Consider the following 27,755-nt stretch of genomic DNA (forward strand, 5'->3'; position numbering starts at 1 on the left):
TTTATTGAAGCTTAAGAGATAAGTCCATATATTTTGTTTTTATGAGTTCTTAAATTTAAATACCCTCCAAATATATTTTTACAATAAGTACACATTTTAATTGAAGAAGAAAAAAGTTATCATGTGGCATTGTTATATAATGTCCCTTAGAAAAAATGTTCTTCGATACGTAATAAACAGAAAACTATAAGATACTTATTTTCTAGATCCAAATCGTGATAGAAATTAATATTGCTTGTTTTGTCTATTTATATTTAATTATTTAAGCGACCACTTTACGTACCTATTTAAACTTTTTCACAGTGCTTTCTCTATTGACATGAAGAAAAAAAACTAATGTAAAAAGAACATGTAGAATTCATAAGGAGTTCTAAATCTATTTTGTTGGAGGCTATATATATTCAATTTTCCGGTTAAGAAACAAGATAAATAGGAGAAAAAAAGGGTTAAAAACTCGTTTAAAACAATGATCTCATTTGAGGAAGTCACTTAATGGGATTCGTAATAAGGTTGTAAGGTCGAATATTTGTTATGGGCACCACATAAAACTATTTAATTATATCATTTCATGTAGGAAATTGAAGTTGACGATTATTCAAATGAAAATACAAAATATACTCTTAAATGAACTTTTTCCATTGTTAATGGGGTACAGAGGGAGTTAGATGAAATTAAAAATTAAAATTTATGCTCATGTTTCACGATTTGATCCATCATAACTGGAAATGAGAAAAAATATATGTGTACCAAGGGTTACTCTTTAATAATACACATATGAGAATATGGATTCTATCATAAAAGATTTAATCATTCTCTCCTCATTGTCATAAGGGGAAGTACAAGCACTTGATTTTATCAAGAGAAAAATAAATCCTAATGATAACTACCTAATGATTATGTACATATAAATAATCTACATTGTCAAAATAAGATGAATCCTCAACAATGAAAAAAGTTGGTAATCGATCTCAAAAGGGGTGCAGGTTTCTATCAATTCATGCATGTTGGTAAAGAATCCGAATAGCCCGTGTTTGTATGGCAAAAGTGATCTTCGTTTATTGCTCCCTTTTCTTGCTTTATTGTCACATAAAGCTTCTCATAAGTCGTTAATGTATTTTTGGGTTTTTCACCTTTCCTCTTTTTAATAATGATGTTTTCTACATTGGGCTTTATTGACGTTTTTGACTCTGAAGGATTCAATATAACAAAAGAATCCTTACGGTCACTGTTACTTCGAAGATCCAAATTTTGTCTAAATCTCCAGAGATTTGATGATCCTGTTGAGTTGCTTTTCTCGTAACACTCACTTGAAGCCTTCATTGTAATATTTTGCAATATCTCATTTTGAGTTTCTTTAGAAATACCACTCGATATTGATTGTGGACTTACAGAATTCTTAATAAAGATGTTCTTTAGAGGATGTCGAATATGTGAAGCATTGTTATTTATGGTGGGGAATAATTGAAGCGATTGGTCAAAAGTAGGCAGTAATGCTCTCATTTTTCCATTTTCAAATATGTCATCGGCAAATATATGCATTCCTTTGACATCGGTGCATGCAAAACTAAATTCTTGTTCTTCATTATTTTCTTCGTCGCTTTTTTGAATTTGTTGATTTGTGCTACAATGCGATTGAGAGTTATCTTGAGCGGGAGCAAAGACATCAAAATCTAATACAGTGTCATTGTTAATGTGTTTTTTTGTGCTACAATATGGATCAAGATTATCTTGGATGAAAGCAAAGTTATCAAAATCAAAAGAAGCATCGTCACTATTTGGTCATTTGTGCCACAACATGGATCAACTTTATCTTGAATAGGAGATAAGCAAGAAAAATCAAGGAAAGGGTGAGGTGTACAAAGGATTGATAGTGCTTGCACCCTTAACATCTCTATATTTGAGTTTGTCTTCTGCATTTTGTTTTAATAGAGAGATTGAGAAATGTGGTGAAGTAACTTTGTTATTGAAAGTGATTGTTAAATGAGAGATATTTATATATAAACAACAATTTTTATTGTATTTTGTTAGTTCAATGGAACACGGTTAGCTTGGATATTTAAGGAGGTAGTTACATGCGAAAGGTGTGAAGATTATTAAAAACTTGCTAATTTGTTTAAGTTATACCTTATATTTGTTTCGAAACAATTTTAGGCCAAATAAATTTATTTATTTATTTATTTCAATTAAGGAAATTATATTTGGATTTAAAACCGATTCCCCTCTTTTAGAAAATTATTTTTCTGTTATCATGTGTTAGCGGTGTTAAACTGCTTATGGGTAAGTGCAGCCGCTTCAGTTTTGCTTGTTAGTGGCTACTTATAAAGTTTGTTTGTCGATTATGATTTTCTTGTTGGTTACTAAATTAAAAATAATAAATTGAAATTGAAAAATTAAAATTAAACTTGGATGGAAACACTTTATATTTAAAATTCATGACATTGTCCTTACGTAAAAAAATATAATTTAAAAAACATTATAAAATTGAAATATATACTTAATTCTTCTTTAGGAGATAAAACATGTGGATGTATTGTTACAAAGTGTGCTCTAAACATTTTCATATTCTCTATTTATTTGTAAGATTTCCAAATAAATATAGATATAGTTTAAATAGAGAATGCATATTGGTCCTATTTATTTTCCTTCAGAGTGCAATAAAAATATTATTTAGTTGCTTAATGTTGATAGATCTATTTTCGATGATTACATATTATTTTATTTATAATTATTTAAATTTTAATATGAAAATTTGTTAAGGTAAAGACTATATATTATTCAAATAAATTGTAGATCTTTTATGTTGTAACATCTCTGAAATTGACAAGCAAGTTAATAACCATTTTATGTTTTTAGTAGAAAATTTTAAGACTTATTATAGAAAATTATTATATATTAACTGTATTAATACATTTTCATTTAAGATATGCATGTTAGTTCGTTTATAAAATGATATTATGCAAGTTTCTAGTAAGGCAAAGATCGAAAACACATTCACATATAGTTTGGGTTATGTTTTATTTTACTTTGCTCTTGGAGATGAGTGGGTTTGTACATAATAATATATTACAACAATCTCCCTATATCTCCGTATCTCATAAGTTTTCATTTTGAGTTCATTTCTTGCATGGAAAACATAAGATAAAACATTTTTCTTTTATTTTACTTTAACATTAATTTGTTTGGGAGTATAGAGAACACGGGGAAAGGAAGTCATTTAATGGGAAAGGGAGAAGAGGACTTTTCATTTATGTATGAAAGTTTATTATATAAAATATTTGTTATTTTTACCTGCTTTATTTTCCTATTTTGACCTCTAACTTTATAATCTACCATATTATTTTATTTGAAGCTTAAGAGATAAGTCCATATATTTTGTTTTTATGAGTCTTAAATTTAAATACCCTCCAAATATAATTTTACAATAAGTACACATTTTAATTGAAGAAGAAAAAAGTTATCATGTGGCATTGTTATATAATGTCCCTTAGAAAAATGTTTCTTCGATACGTAATAAACATGAAAACTATAAGATACTTATTTTCTAGATCCAAATCGTGATAGAAATTAATATTGCTTGTTTTGTCTTATTTATATTTAATTATTTAAGCGACCACTTTACGTACCTATTTAAACTTTCTTCACAGTGCTTTCTCTATTGACATGAAGAAAAAAAACTAATGTAAAAAGAACATGTAGATTCATAAGGAGTTCTAAATCTATTTTGTTGGAGGCTATATTATTCAATTTTCCGGTTAAGAAACAAGATAATAATAGAAAAAAGGCGTTAAAAACTCGTTTAAAACAATGATCTCATTTGAGGAAGTCACTTAATGGGATTCGTAATAAGGTTGTAAGGTCGAATATTTGTTATGGGCACCACATAAACTATTTAATTATATCATTTCATGTAGGAAATTGAAGTTGACGATTATTCTAATTGAAAATACAAAATATACTCTTAAAATGAACTTTTTCCATTTTAATGGGGTACAGAGGGAGTTAGATGAAATTAAAAATTAAAATTTATGCTCATGTTTCACGATTTGATCCATCATAACTGGAAATGAGAAAAATATATGTGTACCAAGGGTTACTCTTTAATAATACACATATGAGAATATGGATTCTATCATAAAAGATTTAATCATTCTCTCCTCATTGTCATAAGGGGAAGTACAAGCACTTGATTTTTATCAAGAGAAAAATAAATCCTAATGATAACTACCTAATGATTATGTACATATAAATTAATCTACATTGTCAAAATAAGATGAATCCTCAACAATGAAAAAAGTTGGTAATTCGATCTCAAAAGGGGTGCAGGTTTCTACTCAATTCATGCATGTTGGTAAAGAATCCGAATAGCCCGTGTTTGTATGGCAAAAGTGATCTTCGTTTATTGCTCCCTTTTCTTGCTTTATTTGTCACATAAAGCTTCTCATAAGCCGTTAATGTATTTTTGGGTTTTTCACCTTTCCTCTTTTTAATAATGATGTTTTCTACATTGGGCTTTATTGACGTTTTTGACTCTGAAGGATTCAATATAACAAAAGAATCCTTACGGTCACTGTTACTTCGAAGATCCAAATTTTGTCTAAATCTCCAGAGATTTGATGATCCTGTTGAGTTGCTTTTCTCGTAACACTCACTTGAAGCCTTCATTGTAATATTTTGCAATATCTCATTTTGAGTTTCTTTAGAAATACCACTCGATATTGATTGTGGACTTACAGAATTCTTAATAAAGATGTTCTTTAGAGGATGTCGAATATGTGAAGCATTGTTATTTATGGTGGGGAATAATTGAAGCGATTGGTCAAAAGTAGGCAGTAATGCTCTCATTTTTCCATTTTCAAATATGTCATCGGCAAATATATGCATTCCTTTGACATCGGTGCATGCAAAACTAAATTCTTGTTCTTCATTATTTTCTTCGTCGCTTTTTTGAATTTGTTGATTTGTGCTACAATGCGATTGAGAGTTATCTTGAGCGGGAGCAAAGACATCAAAATCTAATACAGTGTCATTGTTAATGTGTTTTTTTGTGCTACAATATGGATCAAGATTATCTTGGATGAAAGCAAAGTTATCAAAATCAAAAGAAGCATCGTCACCTATTTGGTCATTTGTGCCACAACATGGATCAACTTTATCTTGAATAGGAGATAAGCAAGAAAAATCAAGGAAAGGGTGAGGTGTACAAAGGATTGATAGTGCTTGCACCCTTAACATCTCTATATTTGAGTTTGTCTTCTGCATTTTGTTTTAATAGAGAGATTGAGAAATGTGGTGAAGTAACTTTGTTATTGAAAGTGATTGTTAAATGAGAGATATTTATATATAAACAACAATTTTTTATTGTATTTTGTTAGTTCAATGGAACACGGTTAGCTTGGATATTTAAGGAGGTAGTTACATGCGAAAGGTGTGAAGATTATTAAAAACTTGCTAATTTGTTTAAGTTATACCTTATATTTGTTTCGAAACAATTTTAGGCCAAATAAATTTATTTATTATTTTTTCAATTAAGGAAATTATATTTGGATTTAAAACCGATTCCCCTCTTTTAGAAAATTATTTTTCTGTTATCATGTGTTAGCGGTGTTAAACTGCTTATGGGTAAGTGCAGCCGCTTCAGTTTTGCTTGTTAGTGGCTACTTATAAAGTTTGTTTGTCGATTATGATTTTCTTGTTGGTTACTAAATTAAAAATAATAAATTGAAATTGAAAAATTAAAATTAAACTTGGATGGAAACACTTTATATTTAAAATTCATGACATTGTCCTTACGTAAAAAAATATAATTTAAAAAACATTATAAAATTGAAATATATACTTAATTCTTCTTTAGGAGATAAAACATGTGGATGTATTGTTACAAAGTGTGCTCTAAACATTTTCATATTCTCTATTTATTTGTAAGATTTCCAAATAAATATAGATATAGTTTAAATAGAGAATGCATATTGGTCCTATTTATTTTCCTTCAGAGTGCAATAAAAATATTATTTAGTTGCTTAATGTTGATAGATCTATTTTCGATGATTACATATTATTTTATTTATAATTATTTAAATTTTAATATGAAAATTTGTTAAGGTAAAGACTATATATTATTCAAATAAATTGTAGATCTTTTATGTTGTAACATCTCTGAAATTGACAAGCAAGTTAATAACCATTTTATGTTTTGTAGTAGAAAATTTTAAGACTTATTATAGAAAATTATTATATATTAACTGTATTAATACATTTTCATTTAAGATATGCATGTTAGTTCGTTTATAAAATGATATTATGCAAGTTTCTAGTAAGGCAAAGATCGAAAACACATTCACATATAGTTTGGGTTATGTTTTATTTTACTTTGCTCTTGGAGATGAGTGGGTTTGTACATAATAATATATTACAACAATCTCCCTATATCTCCGTATCTCATAAGTTTTCATTTTGAGTTCATTTCTTGCATGGAAAACATAAGATAAAACATTTTTCTTTTATTTTACTTTAACATTAATTTGTTTGGGAGTATAGAGAACACGGGGAAAGGAAGTCATTTAATGGGAAAGGGAGAAGAGGACTTTTCATTTATGTATGAAAGTTTATTATATAAAATATTTGTTATTTTTACCTGCTTTATTTTCCTATTTTGACCTCTAACTTTATAATCTACCATATTATTTTATTTGAAGCTTAAGAGATAAGTCCATATATTTTGTTTTTATGAGTCTTAAATTTAAATACCCTCCAAATATAATTTTACAATAAGTACACATTTTAATTGAAGAAGAAAAAAGTTATCATGTGGCATTGTTATATAATGTCCCTTAGAAAAATGTTTCTTCGATACGTAATAAACATGAAAACTATAAGATACTTATTTTCTAGATCCAAATCGTGATAGAAATTAATATTGCTTGTTTTGTCTTATTTATATTTAATTATTTAAGCGACCACTTTACGTACCTATTTAAACTTTCTTCACAGTGCTTTCTCTATTGACATGAAGAAAAAAAACTAATGTAAAAAGAACATGTAGAATTCATAAGGAGTTCTAAATCTATTTTGTTGGAGGCTATATTATTCAATTTTCCGGTTAAGAAACAAGATAATAATAGAAAAAAGGCGTTAAAAACTCGTTTAAAACAATGATCTCATTTGAGGAAGTCACTTAATGGGATTCGTAATAAGGTTGTAAGGTCGAATATTTGTTATGGGCACCACATAAACTATTTAATTATATCATTTCATGTAGGAAATTGAAGTTGACGATTATTCTAATTGAAAATACAAAATATACTCTTAAAATGAACTTTTTCCATTTTAATGGGGTACAGAGGGAGTTAGATGAAATTAAAAATTAAAATTTATGCTCATGTTTCACGATTTGATCCATCATAACTGGAAATGAGAAAAATATATGTGTACCAAGGGTTACTCTTTAATAATACACATATGAGAATATGGATTCTATCATAAAAGATTTAATCATTCTCTCCTCATTGTCATAAGGGGAAGTACAAGCACTTGATTTTTATCAAGAGAAAAATAAATCCTAATGATAACTACCTAATGATTATGTACATATAAATTAATCTACATTGTCAAAATAAGATGAATCCTCAACAATGAAAAAAGTTGGTAATTCGATCTCAAAAGGGGTGCAGGTTTCTACTCAATTCATGCATGTTGGTAAAGAATCCGAATAGCCCGTGTTTGTATGGCAAAAGTGATCTTCGTTTATTGCTCCCTTTTCTTGCTTTATTTGTCACATAAAGCTTCTCATAAGCCGTTAATGTATTTTGGGTTTTTCACCTTTCCTCTTTTTAATAATGATGTTTTCTACATTGGGCTTTATTGACGTTTTTGACTCTGAAGGATTCAATATAACAAAAGAATCCTTATGGTCACTGTTACTTCGAAGATCCAAATTTTGTCTAAATCTCCAGAGATTTGATGATCCTGTTGAGTTGCTTTTCTCGTAACACTCACTTGAAGCCTTCATTGTAATATTTTGCAATATCTCATTTTGAGTTTCTTTAGAAATACCACTCGATATTGATTGTGGACTTAAAGAATTCTTAATAAAGATGTTCTTTAGAGGATGTCGAATATGTGAAGCATTGTTATTTATGGTGGGGAATAATTGAAGCGATTGGTCAAAAGTAGGCAGTAATGCTCTCATTTTTCCATTTTCAAATATGTCATCGGCAAATATATGCATTCCTTTGACATCGGTGCATGCAAAACTAAATTCTTGTTCTTCATTATTTTCTTCGTCGCTTTTTTGAATTTGTTGATTTGTGCTACAATGCGATTGAGAGTTATCTTGAGCGGGAGCAAAGACATCAAAATCTAATACAGTGTCGTTGTTTATGTGTTTTTTTGTGCTACAATATGGATCAAGATTATCTTGGATGAAAGCAAAGTTATCAAAATCAAAAGAAGCATCGTCACTTATTTGGTCATTTGTGCCACAACATGGATCAACTTTATCTTGAATAGGAGATAAGCAAGAAAAATCAAGGAAAGGGTGAGGTGTACAAAGGATTGATAGTGCTTGCACCCTTAACATCTCTATATTTGAGTTTGTTTCTGCATTTTGTTTTAATAGAGAGATTGAGAAATGTGGTGAAGTAACTTTGTTATTGAAAGTGATTGTTAAATGAGAGATATTTATATATAAACACCAAATTTTTATTGTATTTTGTTAGTTCAATGGAACACGGTTAGCTTGGATATTTAAGGAGGTAGTTACATGCGGAAGGTGTGAAGATTATTAAAAACTTGCTAATTTGTTTAAGTTATACCTTATATTTGTTTCGAAACAATTTTAGGCCAAATAAATTTATTTTTTATTTTTTCAATTAAGGAAATTATATTTGGATTTAAAACCGATTCCCCTCTTTTAGAAAATTATTTTTCTGTTATCATGTGTTAGCGGTGTTAAACTGCTTATGGGTAAGTGCAGCCGCTTCAGTTTTGCTTGTTAGTGGCTACTTATAAAGTTTGTTTGTCGATTATGATTTTCTTGTTGGTTACTAAATTAAAAATAATAAAATGAAATTGAAAAATTAAAATTAAACTTGGATGGAAACACTTTATATTTAAAATTCATGACATTGTCCTTACGTAAAAAAATATAATTTAAAAAACATTATAAAATTGAAATATATACTTAATTCTTCTTTAGGAGATAAAACATGTGGATGTATTGTTACAAAGTGTGCTCTAAACATTTTCATATTCTCTATTTATTTGTAAAATTTCCAAATAAATATAGATATAGTTTAAATAGAGAATGCATATTGGTCCTATTTATTTTCCTTCAGAGTGCAATAAAAAATTATTTAGTTGCTTAATGTTGATAGATCTATTTTCGATGATTACATATTATTTTATTTATAATTATTTAAATTTTAATATGAAAAATTGTTAAGGTAAAGACTATATATTATTCAAATAAATTGTAGATATTTTATGTTGTAACATCTCTGAATTTGACAAGCAAGTTAATAACCATTTTATGTTTTGTAGTAGAAAATTTTAAGACTTATTATAGAAAATTATTATATATTAACTGTATTAATACATTTTCATTTAAGATATGCATGTTAGTTCGTTTATAAAATGATATTATGCAAGTTTCTAGTAAGGCAAAGATCGAAAACACATTCACATATAGTTTGGGTTATGTTTTATTTTACTTTGCTCTTGGAGATGAGTGGGTTTGTACATAATAATATATTACAACAATCTCCCTATATCTCCGTATCTCATAAGTTTTCATTTTGAGTTCATTTCTTGCATGGAAAACATAAGATAAAACATTTTTCTTTTATTTTACTTTAACATTAATTTGTTTGGGAGTATAGAGAACACGGGGAAAGGAAGTCATTTAATGGGAAAGGGAGAAGAGGACTTTTCATTTATGTATGAAAGTTTATTATATAAAATATTTGTTATTTTTACCTGCTTTATTTTCCTATTTTGACCTCTAACTTTATAATCTACCATATTATTTTATTTGAAGCTTAAGAGATAAGTCCATATATTTTGTTTTTATGAGTCTTAAATTTAAATACCCTCCAAATATAATTTTACAATAAGTACACATTTTAATTGAAGAAGAAAAAAGTTATCATGTGGCATTGTTATATAATGTCCCTTAGAAAAATGTTTCTTCGATACGTAATAAACATGAAAACTATAAGATACTTATTTTCTAGATCCAAATCGTGATAGAAATTAATATTGCTTGTTTTGTCTTATTTATATTTAATTATTTAAGCGACCACTTTACGTACCTATTTAAACTTTCTTCACAGTGCTTTCTCTATTGACATGAAGAAAAAAAACTAATGTAAAAAGAACATGTAGAATTCATAAGGAGTTCTAAATCTATTTTGTTGGAGGCTATATTATTCAATTTTCCGGTTAAGAAACAAGATAATAATAGAAAAAAGGCGTTAAAAACTCGTTTAAAACAATGATCTCATTTGAGGAAGTCACTTAATGGGATTCGTAATAAGGTTGTAAGGTCGAATATTTGTTATGGGCACCACATAAACTATTTAATTATATCATTTCATGTAGGAAATTGAAGTTGACGATTATTCTAATTGAAAATACAAAATATACTCTTAAAATGAACTTTTTCCATTTTAATGGGGTACAGAGGGAGTTAGATGAAATTAAAAATTAAAATTTATGCTCATGTTTCACGATTTGATCCATCATAACTGGAAATGAGAAAAATATATGTGTACCAAGGGTTACTCTTTAATAATACACATATGAGAATATGGATTCTATCATAAAAGATTTAATCATTCTCTCCTCATTGTCATAAGGGGAAGTACAAGCACTTGATTTTTATCAAGAGAAAAATAAATCCTAATGATAACTACCTAATGATTATGTACATATAAATTAATCTACATTGTCAAAATAAGATGAATCCTCAACAATGAAAAAAGTTGGTAATTCGATCTCAAAAGGGGTGCAGGTTTCTACTCAATTCATGCATGTTGGTAAAGAATCCGAATAGCCCGTGTTTGTATGGCAAAAGTGATCTTCGTTTATTGCTCCCTTTTCTTGCTTTATTTGTCACATAAAGCTTCTCATAAGCCGTTAATGTATTTTTGGGTTTTTCACCTTTCCTCTTTTTAATAATGATGTTTTCTACATTGGGCTTTATTGACGTTTTTGACTCTGAAGGATTCAATATAACAAAAGAATCCTTACGGTCACTGTTACTTCGAAGATCCAAATTTTGTCTAAATCTCCAGAGATTTGATGATCCTGTTGAGTTGCTTTTCTCGTAACACTCACTTGAAGCCTTCATTGTAATATTTTGCAATATCTCATTTTGAGTTTCTTTAGAAATACCACTCGATATTGATTGTGGACTTACAGAATTCTTAATAAAGATGTTCTTTAGAGGATGTCGAATATGTGAAGCATTGTTATTTATGGTGGGGAATAATTGAAGCGATTGGTCAAAAGTAGGCAGTAATGCTCTCATTTTTCCATTTTCAAATATGTCATCGGCAAATATATGCATTCCTTTGACATCGGTGCATGCAAAACTAAATTCTTGTTCTTCATTATTTTCTTCGTCGCTTTTTTGAATTTGTTGATTTGTGCTACAATGCGATTGAGAGTTATCTTGAGCGGGAGCAAAGACATCAAAATCTAATACAGTGTCATTGTTAATGTGTTTTTTTGTGCTACAATATGGATCAAGATTATCTTGGATGAAAGCAAAGTTATCAAAATCAAAAGAAGCATCGTCACCTATTTGGTCATTTGTGCCACAACATGGATCAACTTTATCTTGAATAGGAGATAAGCAAGAAAAATCAAGGAAAGGGTGAGGTGTACAAAGGATTGATAGTGCTTGCACCCTTAACATCTCTATATTTGAGTTTGTCTTCTGCATTTTGTTTTAATAGAGAGATTGAGAAATGTGGTGAAGTAACTTTGTTATTGAAAGTGATTGTTAAATGAGAGATATTTATATATAAACAACAATTTTTTATTGTATTTTGTTAGTTCAATGGAACACGGTTAGCTTGGATATTTAAGGAGGTAGTTACATGCGAAAGGTGTGAAGATTATTAAAAACTTGCTAATTTGTTTAAGTTATACCTTATATTTGTTTCGAAACAATTTTAGGCCAAATAAATTTATTTATTTATTTATTTCAATTAAGGAAATTATATTTGGATTTAAAACCGATTCCCCTCTTTTAGAAAAAAAAATTCTGTTATCATGTGTTAGCGGTGTTAAACTGCTTATGGGTAAGTGCAGCCGCTTCAGTTTTGCTTGTTAGTGGCTACTTATAAAGTTTGTTTGTCGATTATGATTTTCTTGTTGGTTACTAAATTAAAAATAATAAATTGAAATTGAAAAATTAAAATTAAACTTGGATGGAAACACTTTATATTTAAAATTCATGACATTGTCCTTACGTAAAAAAATATAATTTAAAAAACATTATAAAATTGAAATATATACTTAATTCTTCTTTAGGAGATAAAACATGTGGATGTATTGTTACAAAGTGTGCTCTAAACATTTTCATATTCTCTATTTATTTGTAAGATTTCCAAATAAATATAGATATAGTTTAAATAGAGAATGCATATTGGTCCTATTTATTTTCCTTCAGAGTGCAATAAAAATATTATTTAGTTGCTTAATGTTGATAGATCTATTTTCGATGATTACATATTATTTTATTTATAATTATTTAAATTTTAATATGAAAATTTGTTAAGGTAAAGACTATATATTATTCAAATAAATTGTAGATCTTTTATGTTGTAACATCTCTGAAATTGACAAGCAAGTTAATAACCATTTTATGTTTTGTAGTAGAAAATTTTAAGACTTATTATAGAAAATTATTATATATTAACTGTATTAATACATTTTCATTTAAGATATGCATGTTAGTTCGTTTATAAAATGATATTATGCAAGTTTCTAGTAAGGCAAAGATCGAAAACACATTCACATATAGTTTGGGTTATGTTTTATTTTACTTTGCTCTTGGAGATGAGTGGGTTTGTACATAATAATATATTACAACAATCTCCCTATATCTCCGTATCTCATAAGTTTTCATTTTGAGTTCATTTCTTGCATGGAAAACATAAGATAAAACATTTTTCTTTTATTTTACTTTAACATTAATTTGTTTGGGAGTATAGAGAACACGGGGAAAGGAAGTCATTTAATGGGAAAGGGAGAAGAGGACTTTTCATTTATGTATGAAAGTTTATTATATAAAATATTTGTTATTTTTACCTGCTTTATTTTCCTATTTTGACCTCTAACTTTATAATCTACCATATTATTTTATTTGAAGCTTAAGAGATAAGTCCATATATTTTGTTTTTATGAGTCTTAAATTTAAATACCCTCCAAATATAATTTTACAATAAGTACACATTTTAATTGAAGAAGAAAAAAGTTATCATGTGGCATTGTTATATAATGTCCCTTAGAAAAATGTTTCTTCGATACGTAATAAACATGAAAACTATAAGATACTTATTTTCTAGATCCAAATCGTGATAGAAATTAATATTGCTTGTTTTGTCTTATTTATATTTAATTATTTAAGCGACCACTTTACGTACCTATTTAAACTTTCTTCACAGTGCTTTCTCTATTGACATGAAGAAAAAAAACTAATGTAAAAAGAACATGTAGAATTCATAAGGAGTTCTAAATCTATTTTGTTGGAGGCTATATTATTCAATTTTCCGGTTAAGAAACAAGATAATAATAGAAAAAAGGCGTTAAAAACTCGTTTAAAACAATGATCTCATTTGAGGAAGTCACTTAATGGGATTCGTAATAAGGTTGTAAGGTCGAATATTTGTTATGGGCACCACATAAACTATTTAATTATATCATTTCATGTAGGAAATTGAAGTTGACGATTATTCTAATTGAAAATACAAAATATACTCTTAAAATGAACTTTTTCCATTTTAATGGGGTACAGAGGGAGTTAGATGAAATTAAAAATTAAAATTTATGCTCATGTTTCACGATTTGATCCATCATAACTGGAAATGAGAAAAATATATGTGTACCAAGGGTTACTCTTTAATAATACACATATGAGAATATGGATTCTATCATAAAAGATTTAATCATTCTCTCCTCATTGTCATAAGGGGAAGTACAAGCACTTGATTTTTATCAAGAGAAAAATAAATCCTAATGATAACTACCTAATGATTATGTACATATAAATTAATCTACATTGTCAAAATAAGATGAATCCTCAACAATGAAAAAAGTTGGTAATTCGATCTCAAAAGGGGTGCAGGTTTCTACTCAATTCATGCATGTTGGTAAAGAATCCGAATAGCCCGTGTTTGTATGGCAAAAGTGATCTTCGTTTATTGCTCCCTTTTCTTGCTTTATTTGTCACATAAAGCTTCTCATAAGCCGTTAATGTATTTTTGGGTTTTTCACCTTTCCTCTTTTTAATAATGATGTTTTCTACATTGGGCTTTATTGACGTTTTTGACTCTGAAGGATTCAATATAACAAAAGAATCCTTACGGTCACTGTTACTTCGAAGATCCAAATTTTGTCTAAATCTCCAGAGATTTGATGATCCTGTTGAGTTGCTTTTCTCGTAACACTCACTTGAAGCCTTCATTGTAATATTTTGCAATATCTCATTTTGAGTTTCTTTAGAAATACCACTCGATATTGATTGTGGACTTACAGAATTCTTAATAAAGATGTTCTTTAGAGGATGTCGAATATGTGAAGCATTGTTATTTATGGTGGGGAATAATTGAAGCGATTGGTCAAAAGTAGGCAGTAATGCTCTCATTTTTCCATTTTCAAATATGTCATCGGCAAATATATGCATTCCTTTGACATCGGTGCATGCAAAACTAAATTCTTGTTCTTCATTATTTTCTTCGTCGCTTTTTTGAATTTGTTGATTTGTGCTACAATGCGATTGAGAGTTATCTTGAGCGGGAGCAAAGACATCAAAATCTAATACAGTGTCATTGTTAATGTGTTTTTTTGTGCTACAATATGGATCAAGATTATCTTGGATGAAAGCAAAGTTATCAAAATCAAAAGAAGCATCGTCACTTATTTGGTCATTTGTGCCACAACATGGATCAACTTTATCTTGAATAGGAGATAAGCAAGAAAAATCAAGGAAAGGGTGAGGTGTACAAAGGATTGATAGTGCTTGCACCCTTAACATCTCTATATTTGAGTTTGTCTTCTGCATTTTGTTTTAATAGAGAGATTGAGAAATGTGGTGAAGTAACTTTGTTATTGAAAGTGATTGTTAAATGAGAGATATTTATATATAAACAACAATTTTTTATTGTATTTTGTTAGTTCAATGGAACACGGTTAGCTTGGATATTTAAGGAGGTAGTTACATGCGAAAGGTGTGAAGATTATTAAAAACTTGCTAATTTGTTTAAGTTATACCTTATATTTGTTTCGAAACAATTTTAGGCCAAATAAATTTATTTATTTATTTATTTCAATTAAGGAAATTATATTTGGATTTAAAACCGATTCCCCTCTTTTAGAAAAAAAAATTCTGTTATCATGTGTTAGCGGTGTTAAACTGCTTATGGGTAAGTGCAGCCGCTTCAGTTTTGCTTGTTAGTGGCTACTTATAAAGTTTGTTTGTCGATTATGATTTCTTGTTGGTTACTAAATTAAAAATAATAAATTGAAATTGAAAAATTAAAATTAAACTTGGATGGAAACACTTTATATTTAAAATTCATGACATTGTCCTTACGTAAAAAAATATAATTTAAAAAACATTATAAAATTGAAATATATACTTAATTCTTCTTTAGGAGATAAAACATGTGGATGTATTGTTACAAAGTGTGCTCTAAACATTTTCATATTCTCTATTTATTTGTAAGATTTCCAAATAAATATAGATATAGTTTAAATAGAGAATGCATATTGGTCCTATTTATTTTCCTTCAGAGTGCAATAAAAATATTATTTAGTTGCTTAATGTTGATAGATCTATTTTCGATGATTACATATTATTTTATTTATAATTATTTAAATTTTAATATGAAAATTTGTTAAGGTAAAGACTATATATTATTCAAATAAATTGTAGATCTTTTATGTTGTAACATCTCTGAAATTGACAAGCAAGTTAATAACCATTTTATGTTTTGTAGTAGAAAATTTTAAGACTTATTATAGAAAATTATTATATATTAACTGTATTAATACATTTTCATTTAAGATATGCATGTTAGTTCGTTTATAAAATGATATTATGCAAGTTTCTAGTAAGGCAAAGATCGAAAACACATTCACATATAGTTTGGGTTATGTTTTATTTTACTTTGCTCTTGGAGATGAGTGGGTTTGTACATAATAATATATTACAACAATCTCCCTATATCTCCGTATCTCATAAGTTTTCATTTTGAGTTCATTTCTTGCATGGAAAACATAAGATAAAACATTTTTCTTTTATTTTACTTTAACATTAATTTGTTTGGGAGTATAGAGAACACGGGGAAAGGAAGTCATTTAATGGGAAAGGGAGAAGAGGAGTTTTCATTTATGTATGAAAGTTTATTATATAAAATATTTGTTATTTTTACCTGCTTTATTTTCCTATTTTGACCTCTAACTTTATAATCTACCATATTATTTTATTTGAAGCTTAAGAGATAAGTCCATATATTTTGTTTTTATGAGTCTTAAATTTAAATACCCTCCAAATATAATTTTACAATAAGTACACATTTTAATTGAAGAAGAAAAAAGTTATCATGTGGCATTGTTATATAATGTCCCTTAGAAAAATGTTTCTTCGATACGTAATAAACATGAAAACTATAAGATACTTATTTTCTAAATCCAAATCGTGATAGAAATTAATATTGCTTGTTTTGTCTTATTTATATTTAATTATTTAAGCGACCACTTTACGTACCTATTTAAACTTTCTTCACAGTGCTTTCTCTATTGACATGAAGAAAAAAAACTAATGTAAAAAGAACATGTAGAATTCATAAGGAGTTCTAAATCTATTTTGTTGGAGGCTATATTATTCAATTTTCCAGTTAAGAAACAAGATAATAATAGAAAAAAGGCGTTAAAAACTCGTTTAAAACAATGATCTCATTTGAGGAAGTCACTTAATGGGATTCGTAATAAGGTTGTAAGGTCGAATATTTGTTATGGGCACCACATAAACTATTTAATTATATCATTTCATGTAGGAAATTGAAGTTGACGATTATTCTAATTGAAAATACAAAATATACTCTTAAAATGAACTTTTTCCATTTTAATGGGGTACAGAGGGAGTTAGATGAAATTAAAAATTAAAATTTATGCTCATGTTTCACGATTTGATCCATCATAACTGGAAATGAGAAAAATATATGTGTACCAAGGGTTACTCTTTAATAATACACATATGAGAATATGGATTCTATCATAAAAGATTTAATCATTCTCTCCTCATTGTCATAAGGGGAAGTACAAGCACTTGATTTTTATCAAGAGAAAAATAAATCCTAATGATAACTACCTAATGATTATGTACATATAAATTAATCTACATTGTCAAAATAAGATGAATCCTCAACAATGAAAAAAGTTGGTAATTCGATCTCAAAAGGGGTGCAGGTTTCTACTCAATTCATGCATGTTGGTAAAGAATCCGAATAGCCCGTGTTTGTATGGCAAAAGTGATCTTTGTAACACCCTTCTAAAATACCCCAAATATTTAATTAAAATAGCAATATATCAATCAGAGTAATTATGCAATTAAGGGTGTCACACAATCATTTCACACCATTCACCAAATAACTGTCATGCTCTTTTATTAATTCAAAACATAAAGCATTTGCACAATACGCAGCGGATAGAAATCAAATCAATCATGCAAAACATGTAGCCTATTACATGTAAACTGGGTCACAACCAACAATAAAACACTTAAAACATCCCATCCCGATGTTACATCTACCAGAGCATGACCCACTAAGGAACTACACTAGACCTCAAGCACTAGCTCCTACTCAATCACTGCTCGTTACCTGAAAAATAGTTGTAAGGGTGAGTTCCTCAATCAATATAATAAGCATTATAAAATATCATGAAATGCTAAGTAATTTAACACATATCATCACCCTAATCAGATCACACATATTCAGCAACAACAATATCAACTCATAATCATCATCATCATCATACTCAAACTCAACACAACCATAAAACATACGTATAATATTGGAATACATCCATTCATATTATACGCCATACATACATGCATACATTATGCAATGAGACTCCATGCATGCGGTACCGACTATTCATGAACATATAGTTCAACCTCACCGATCAAATCCAAATACGGCTACCAAGCTCACTAGTCCCACTCATTTGAGACCTAGTGACTCACTCACTAATTCCTCACCATGGGAATTAGCTACCACCCCAAGGGCTATGATATGCACGCTAATCACCTAGCATGCAAACATCAACAATCATCCACAATGATTCACTCACTAATTCCTCACCATGGGAATTAGCTACCACCATAAAGGCCACAATATGCAAGCTAAATCACTTAGTCATGCAAACATCAACAATCATCCACAATGGACATATGCTCACACTCTAAGCCATAAACAGTCCATTCATAATTTCATACATGATAGATACATTCACCACATTATGCATATCATCATACATCATCACATATTCACCACATAATCATATCATGTCATACCACATAATCAATCACAGCATTAGCACACCCTACTAATACCTATACTACTCAAACCAACGGGAAATGATCCCTACTCTATCATACATCAGCTAAATTACATTACTCAGCTGAACAACCAAAAACTGCACAACAACAGCACAGAAAAATCACAATCCTGCCCATACGCGTATTGCCTAGTCTCATACGCGTATGGCCCAATTCTCAGCCAATCCTATACGCGTACCACCTATCTCATACGCGTATGCTACGCGTACCACTTCCCCATACGCGTACCAACAGAGACCAAACCACGTTCAAAACATCATCTTCCTCATCCATACGCGTAATGCCTAGTGCCATACGCGTACCAGACCATCTCATACGCGTATTGCCTAGTGCCATACGCGTATGACCAGAAACCAGATTTCCAGATCTGCAATGGGTTTTCTCTGCTACGAGATTCCCCCAATTCCAACCTTCCACAGTCCAATTTTACACAATAATCGTTCATATCATCTAACACGAATCATACCCTATTCAATTTCACAAATGCTAACATTTTACATCTAATTCCTACGAATTCCCTTCAATTATAATCCAATTTTCGTTCATCCAATATGTCACAATTTCATCATGCATCATTCTAATCAGAGTCAAATCCATGGTTTATCACTACCCACTACATGTTATCCCATAATACCCATTAATCGACGATAAACCCCCCTTACCTGAGTTAATCCGGCGAATCTTTAAGCTTCAAGCTTTTCTCTTCTCCAACCTTCTTCTTCTTGCTCTGTCTCTTTGCCCTTTTCCTCTTTTCAGCCGCTTCTCTGCTTTTCACGTAAAACCCTTTCTTTACCAAAAATGGACTTTTTTTCTTATTTCCAACTTATATATTTTCCAATAATTATTATTCCAATAATAATAATAATAATAATAATCCAATAATTCCAATTATTTAATTAAATTAATAAATATAATATTAACTTAAATTAAATAATTATCTTATTTTTATCGGGGTGTTACAACTCTCCCCCCCTAAAAGAGTTTTCGTCCTCGAAAACATACCTCAAGCGAATAACTCTGGATAAGACTCCTTCATCTGGCTCTCAAGTTCCCAAGTCACATTACCACCTGCTGGTCCTCCCCAAGCTACCTTCACCAAAGCAATCTCTTTACCCCGCAACTGCTTCAACTCTCGATCCTCAATCCTCATAGGTGATGTTTCAACAGTCAGGTTATCTCTCACCTGGACATCATCTACTTGGACCACATGCGACGGATCATGAATGTACCTCCTCAACTGAGACACATGAAAAACCTCATGCAAATTCGCAAGTGACGGCGGTAAAGCGATACGATAGGCTACCTCTCCTATCCTCTCCAAAATCTGATAAGGACCAATAAATCGAGGTGTCAACTTCTTCGACTTCAAAGCTCGACCAACCCCAGTTATCGGAGTAACACGAAGAAACACATGATCTCCCTCTTGAAACTCAAGTGACTTCCTCCTCTTGTCGTGATAACACTTCTGACGACTCTGAGCAATCCTCATTTTCTCCTGAATCATCTTAATCTTTTCCGTAGTCTGTTGAACAATCTCCGGTCCAACCACAGCACTCTCACCGGACTCATACCAACATAAAGGTGTCCGACATCTCCTACCATACAAAGCTTCAAACGGTGCCATACCAATGCTCGAATGAAAACTATTGTTGTAGGTAAACTCAATCAAAGGTAAATAACAATCCCAAGCACCTCCTTTTTCCAAAACACAAGCCCTCAACAGATCCTCTAGTGACTGAATCGTCCTCTCGGTCTGACCATCAGTCTGCGGATGATATGCAGAACTCAATCTCAGCTTAGTTCCCAAAGCCCTCTGCAAACCTTCCCAGAACTTCGATGTAAATCTAGGATCTCTGTCCGAAACAATACTCGACGGAATACCATGCAAACTTACAATCTTCTCAATATACAACTCAGCTAATCTCTCTAACGGATAATCCATTCTGATCGGAATGAAATGAGCCGATTTTGTCAATCTGTCAACAATCACCCAAATAGCTTCAAAGTTCTTAATCGTCCTCGGTAAACCAGAAACAAAATCCATACTGATACTGTCCCACTTCCACTCTGGAATAGCCAACGGTTGCATTAGCCCAGACGGCTTCTGATGCTCAATCTTTGACTTCTGACAAGTCAAACAAGAATAAACAAAACTCGCAATTTCTCTTTTCATTCCCGGCCACCAAAATAACTTTTTCAAATCATGATACATCTTCGTAGCTCCAGGATGAATACTCAGGCCACTACGATGTCCTTCCTCAAGAATACTCTTCTTAAGTTCGGTAACATCCGGAATACACACCCGATTACCAAATTTCAAAACACCATTCTCATCAACTCTGAATTCACCACCTTGACCTTGATTCACTAGAGTCAACTTATCAACCAAAAGCACATCGGATTTCTGACCCTCTCTAATCTCATCTAGAATACTACTTGTTAACTTCAACATTCCCAATTTAACACTATTGTGAGTACTCTCACACACCAAACTCAAGTCTCTAAACTGCTCAATTAAATCCAATTCCTTAACCATTAACATAGACATATGCAATGATTTCCGACTCAAGGCATCAGCCACTACGTTTGCTTTACCCGGATGGTAATTCAAACCAAAGTCATAATCTTTCAGAAACTCTAACCATCTCCTCTGTCTCATATTCAGCTCTTTCTGATCAAACAAACACTTTAAACTTTTATGGTCACTGAAAACCTCAAATCTTGACCCGTACAAATAATGCCTCCATAACTTCAGAACAAAAACCACAGCTGCCAACTCTAAATCGTGTGTCGGATAGTTCCTCTCATGAACCCTCAATTGTCTCGAAGCATAAGCTATAACCTGCTTGTTCTGCATCAACACACCACCTAAACCCAACAATGAAGCATCACAGTAAACCTCAAATAATTCCGACGGACTTGGTAATATCATAATAGGAGCAGTAGTTAACCTCCTCTTTAACTCTCGGAAACCTTCTTCACATTTTGAGTCCCAAACAAACGCTTGCCCCTTTCTAGTCAACATCGTCAACGATAACGCCAACTTAGAAAATCCCTCAATGAACTTCCTATAATAACCAGCCAAACCAAGGAAACTTCGAATCTCAGCAACAGACTTCGGAGCTTCCCACTGAGATACCGCTTCTATCTTAGAAGGATCAACAGCAACACCACCTCTTAAAATCACATGACCAGGAAACTAACTTCTTCTAACCAACCACACCGGTGCACCCCACGGTGACACACTCGGACGAATAAATTTCTTATCCAACAGATCTTCCAACCGACTCTTCAATTCAGTTAACTCAACAGCAGACATACGGTACGGAGCCATCGACACCGGCCTAGTACCAGGTGCCAAATCAATCGAGAACTCAACTTCACGCTCTGGCGGTAATTTGTTCACTTCTTCAGGAAACACATCAGGAAAATCACACACCACGGCTAGATCGCAATTCACCAGTTTGTCTTTAGCCTCCAAGGTCGCTAACAGCATAAACAACTCTGCCCCATCTGCTACTTCCTCATTCACCTGCCTTGCTGATAGAAACAAACTCTTTCCTTCCTCAATCTCAGGAAAGATCACCGTCTTATCAAAACAGTTGATATAAACTCGGTTAAACACCAACCAGTTCATACCCAGGATAACATCAACCTGCACTAGTGGAAGACACACGAGGTCCATCCCAAAGTCTCTACCAAAAATACTCAAAGGACAATTCAAACAAACTGAAGTAGTAGTCACTGAACCCTTCGCAGGAGTATCAATCACCATACTACCATGCATCTCAGATATCTCTAACTTAAGTTTCACAGCACAATCCAAAGATATAAAGGAATGAGTCGCACCAGTGTCAATAATAGCTACAAGAGAAAAGCCATTAATATAACACGTACCTCGGATCAAACGATCATCTGCAGAAGTCTCAGAACCCGATAAAGCAAAGACCTTGCCTTCCGACTGATTCTCTTTCTTCGGCTTAGGACACTGTGGACTGATATGACCCACCTCTCCACAGTTGAAACAAGTCACAGTCTTCGACCGGCACTCTGCGGCCAAGTGACCACCCTTGCCACACTTAAAACACTTCTTCTCATTACTGGTACACTCATGGACACGATGTCCAGCCTGACCACATCTGTAACACTTAGCAGGGGCACTAGAGTCTCCCCCACTAGGCCTCTTCATCCCACTCTGTCTCTGAAAACCTTTGCCAGCTGCATACGGTTTTCCACGATCATTCTGATTCTTGCCTTTCCTATCAACCCTCTGCTGATAGCTCTCCGCTCTGGCCTTGGTATCCTGTTCAAAAATCCTGCAACAGTCAACCAAATCAGAAAACACTCTGATCCGCTGATATCCAATAGCCTGCTTGATCTCGGGACGTAACCCGTTCTCAAACTTCACACACTTTGAAAATTCCCCAGTAGCCTCGTTATAGGGAGTGTAATACTTCGACAGCTCTGTGAACTTAGCAGCATACTCAGTAACAGACCGGTTGCCCTGCTTCAATTCTAAGAACTCTATCTCTTTCTTTCCTCTGACATCCTCTGGAAAGTACTTCCTCAGGAATCTCTCTCTGAACACCGCCCAAGTGATCTCAGTACTTCCAGCAGCTTCCAACTCAGTGCGGGTAGCAACCCACCAATCATCTGCTTCCTCTGACAGCATATGCGTACCGAACCTGACCTTCTGGTTATCGGCACACTCAGTCACTCGGAAGATCCTCTCAATCTCCTTCAACCACTTCTGAGCACCATCTGGATCGTATGCTCCCTTGAACATTGGAGGATTGTTCTTCTGGAACTCACTCAGTTGACGAGCAGCTCCCATTCCCACAACATTCGGATTCCCTCCAAGTACTCCAGCTAGCATACCCAGAGCCTCAGCAATCGCAGCATCGTCTCTACCTCTTCCAGCCATCTCTATTCTGAAAACCCAACAAGCTAAACAATAAGTACTGATAGGGTTACACAACACCTATCCCGTACAGGGGAAACAGAATAATTACGACTCGACTCGACCGACTATGCTCTGATACCACTAATGTAACACCCTTCTAAAATACCCCAAATATTTAATTAAAATAGCAATATATCAATCAGAGTAATTATGCAATTAAGGGTGTCACACAATCATTTCACACCATTCACCAAATAACTGTCATGCTCTTTTATTAATTCAAAACATAAAGCATTTGCACAATACGCAGCGGATAGAAATCAAATCAATCATGCAAAACATGTAGCCTATTACATGTAAACTGGGTCACAACCAACAATAAAACATTTAAAACATCCCATCCCGATGTTACATCTACCAGAGCATGACCCACTAAGGAACTACACTAGACCTCAAGAACTAGCTCCTACTCAATCACTGCTCGTTACCTGAAAAATAGTTGTAAGGGTGAGTTCCTCAATCAATATAATAAGCATTATAAAATATCATGAAATGCTAAGTAATTTAACACATATCATCACCCTAATCAGATCACACATATTCAGCAACGACAATATCAACTCATAATCATCATCATCATCATCCTCAAACTCAACACAACCATAAAACATACGTATAATATTGGAATACATCCATTCATATTATACGCCATACATACATGCATACATTATGCAATGAGACTCCATGCATGCGGTACCGACTATTCGTGAACATATAGTTCAACCTCACCGATCAAATCCAAATACGGCTACCAAGCTCACTAGTCCCACTCATTTGAGACCTAGTGACTCACTCACTAATTCCTCACCATGGGAATTAGCTACCACCCAAGGGCTATGATATGCACGCTAATCACCTAGCATGCAAACATCAACAATCATCCACAATGATTCACTCACTAATTCCTCACCATGGGAATTAGCTACCACCATAAAGGCCACAATATGCAAGCTAAATCACTTAGTCATGCAAACATCAACAATCATCCACAATGGACATATGCTCACACTCTAAGCCATAAACAGTCCATTCATAATTTCATACATGATAGATACATTCACCACATTATGCATATCATCATACATCATCACATATTCACCACATAATCATATCATGTCATACCACATAATCAATCACAGCATTAGCACACCCTACTAATACCTATACTACTCAAACCAACGGGAAATGATCCCTACTCTATCATACATCAGCTAAATTACATTACTCAGCTGAACAACCAAAAACTGCACAACAACAGCACAGAAAAATCACAATCCTGCCCATACGCGTATTGCCTAGTCTCATACGCGTATGGCCCAATTCTCAGCCAATCCCATACGCGTACCACCTATCTCATACGCGTATGCTACGCGTACCACTTCCCCATACGCGTACCAACAGAGACCAAACCACGTTCAAAACATCATCTTCCTCATCCATACGCGTAATGCCTAGTGCCATACGCGTACCAGACCATCTCATACGCGTATTGCCTAGTGCCATACGCGTATGACCAGAAACCAGATTTCTAGATCTGCAATGGGTTTTCTCTGCTACGAGATTCCCCCAATTCCAACCTTCCACAGTCCAATTTTACACAATAATCGTTCATATCATCTAACACGAATCATACCCTATTCGATTTCACAAATGCTAACATTTTACATCTAACTTCCTACGAATTCCCTTCAATTATAATCCAATTTTCGTTCATCCAATATGTCACAATTTCATCATGCATCATTCTAATCAGAGTCAAATCCATGGTTTATCACTACCCACTACATGTTATCCCATAATACCCATTAATCGACGATAAACCCCCCTTACCTGAGTTAATCCGGCGAATCTTTAAGCTTCAAGCTTTTCTCTTCTCCAACCTTCTTCTTCTTGCTCTGTCTCTTTGCCCTTTTCCTCTTTTCAGCCGCTTCTCTGCTTTTCACGTAAAACCCTTTCTTTACCAAAAATGGACTTTTTTTCTTATTTCCAACTTATATATTTTCCAATAATTATTATTCCAATAATAATAATAATAATAATCCAATAATTCCAATTATTTAATTAAATTAATAAATATAATATTAACTTAAATTAAATAATTATCTTATTTTTATCGGGGTGTTACAATCTTCGTTTATTGCTCCCTTTTCTTGCTTTATTTGTCACATAAAGCTTCTCATAAGGCGTTAATGTATTTTTGGGTTTTTCACCTTTCCTCTTTTTAATAATGATGTTTTCTACATTGGGCTTTATTGACGTTTTTGACTCTGAAGGATTCAATATAACAAAAGAATCCTTACGGTCACTGTTACTTCGAAGATCCAAATTTTGTCTAAATCTCCAGAGATTTGATGATCCTGTTGAGTTGCTTTTCTCGTAACACTCACTTGAAGCCTTCATTGTAATATTTTGCAATATCTCATTTTGAGTTTCTTTAGAAATACCACTCGATATTGATTGTGGACTTACAGAATTCTTAATAAAGATGTTCTTTAGAGGATGTCGAATATGTGAAGCATTGTTATTTATGGTGGGGAATAATTGAAGCGATTGGTCAAAAGTAGGCAGTAATGCTCTCATTTTTCCATTTTCAAATATGTCATCGGCAAATATATGCATTCCTTTGACATCGGTGCATGCAAAACTAAATTCTTGTTCTTCATTATTTTCTTCGTCGCTTTTTTGAATTTGTTGATTTGTGCTACAATGCGATTGAGAGTTATCTTGAGCGGGAGCAAAGACATCAAAATCTAATACAGTGTCATTGTTAATGTGTTTTTTTGTGCTACAATATGGATCAAGATTATCTTGGATGAAAGCAAAGTTATCAAAATCAAAAGAAGCATCGTCACTTATTTGGTCATTTGTGCCACAACATGGATCAACTTTATCTTGAATAGGAGATAAGCAAGAAAAATCAAGGAAAGGGTGAGGTGTACAAAGGATTGATAGTGCTTGCACCCTTAACATCTCTATATTTGAGTTTGTCTTCTGCATTTTGTTTTAATAGAGAGATTGAGAAATGTGGTGAAGTAACTTTGTTATTGAAAGTGATTGTTAAATGAGAGATATTTATATATAAACAACAATTTTTTATTGTATTTTGTTAGTTCAATGGAACACGGTTAGCTTGGATATTTAAGGAGGTAGTTACATGCGAAAGGTGTGAAGATTATTAAAAACTTGCTAATTTGTTTAAGTTATACCTTATATTTGTTTCGAAACAATTTTAGGCCAAATAAATTTATTTATTTATTTATTTCAATTAAGGAAATTATATTTGGATTTAAAACCGATTCCCCTCTTTTAGAAAATTATTTTTCTGTTATCATGTGTTAGCGGTGTTAAACTGCTTATGGGTAAGTGCAGCCGCTTCAGTTTTGCTTGTTAGTGGCTACTTATAAAGTTTGTTTGTCGATTATGATTTTCTTGTTGGTTACTAAATTAAAAATAATAAATTGAAATTGAAAAATTAAAATTAAACTTGGATGGAAACACTTTATATTTAAAATTCATGACATTGTCCTTACGTAAAAAAATATAATTTAAAAAACATTATAAAATTGAAATATATACTTAATTCTTCTTTAGGAGATAAAACATGTGGATGTATTGTTACAAAGTGTGCTCTAAACATTTTCATATTCTCTATTTATTTGTAAGATTTCCAAATAAATATAGATATAGTTTAAATAGAGAATGCATATTGGTCCTATTTATTTTCCTTCAGAGTGCAATAAAAATATTATTTAGTTGCTTAATGTTGATAGATCTATTTTCGATGATTACATATTATTTTATTTATAATTATTTAAATTTTAATATGAAAATTTGTTAAGGTAAAGACTATATATTATTCAAATAAATTGTAGATCTTTTATGTTGTAACATCTCTGAAATTGACAAGCAAGTTAATAACCATTTTATGTTTTGTAGTAGAAA

General features: G+C 31.7%; 3 protein-coding genes across 3 annotated transcripts; all 3 read right to left on the minus strand.

Moving 5' to 3' along the window:
• Positions 1-4,308: 4,308 nt before the first annotated feature.
• LOC127081691 (uncharacterized) lies at positions 4,309-5,259 on the minus strand. The gene has a single exon (XM_051021918.1). The coding sequence runs from the start codon at positions 5,257-5,259 to the stop codon at positions 4,309-4,311; it is 951 nt and encodes a 316-aa protein (XP_050877875.1).
• Positions 5,260-10,993: 5,734 nt separating this feature from the next.
• LOC127081692 (uncharacterized) lies at positions 10,994-11,944 on the minus strand. Its single transcript, XM_051021919.1, has one exon. It carries the CDS (start codon positions 11,942-11,944, stop codon positions 10,994-10,996), a length of 951 nt encoding a protein of 316 aa, XP_050877876.1.
• A 2,394-nt stretch (positions 11,945-14,338) lies between these two features.
• Positions 14,339-15,289, minus strand: LOC127081693 (uncharacterized). The gene has a single exon (XM_051021920.1). It carries the CDS (start codon positions 15,287-15,289, stop codon positions 14,339-14,341), a length of 951 nt encoding a protein of 316 aa, XP_050877877.1.
• Between the last annotated feature and the right edge of the window lie 12,466 nt (positions 15,290-27,755).

This window comes from Lathyrus oleraceus, chromosome 5 (assembly GCF_024323335.1).
Source record: "Lathyrus oleraceus cultivar Zhongwan6 chromosome 5, CAAS_Psat_ZW6_1.0, whole genome shotgun sequence".
NCBI classification, from domain to species: Eukaryota; Viridiplantae; Streptophyta; class Magnoliopsida; order Fabales; family Fabaceae; genus Lathyrus; species Lathyrus oleraceus.

What these genes read in the sequence shown, in the direction of transcription:
- LOC127081693 (XM_051021920.1), bottom strand. Translation starts at nt 15,289, where the DNA reads ATGCAGAAGACAAACTCAAATATAGAGATGTTAAGGGTGCAAGCACTA.
- LOC127081691 (XM_051021918.1), bottom strand. Translation starts at nt 5,259, where the DNA reads ATGCAGAAGACAAACTCAAATATAGAGATGTTAAGGGTGCAAGCACTA.
- LOC127081692 (XM_051021919.1), bottom strand. Translation starts at nt 11,944, where the DNA reads ATGCAGAAGACAAACTCAAATATAGAGATGTTAAGGGTGCAAGCACTA.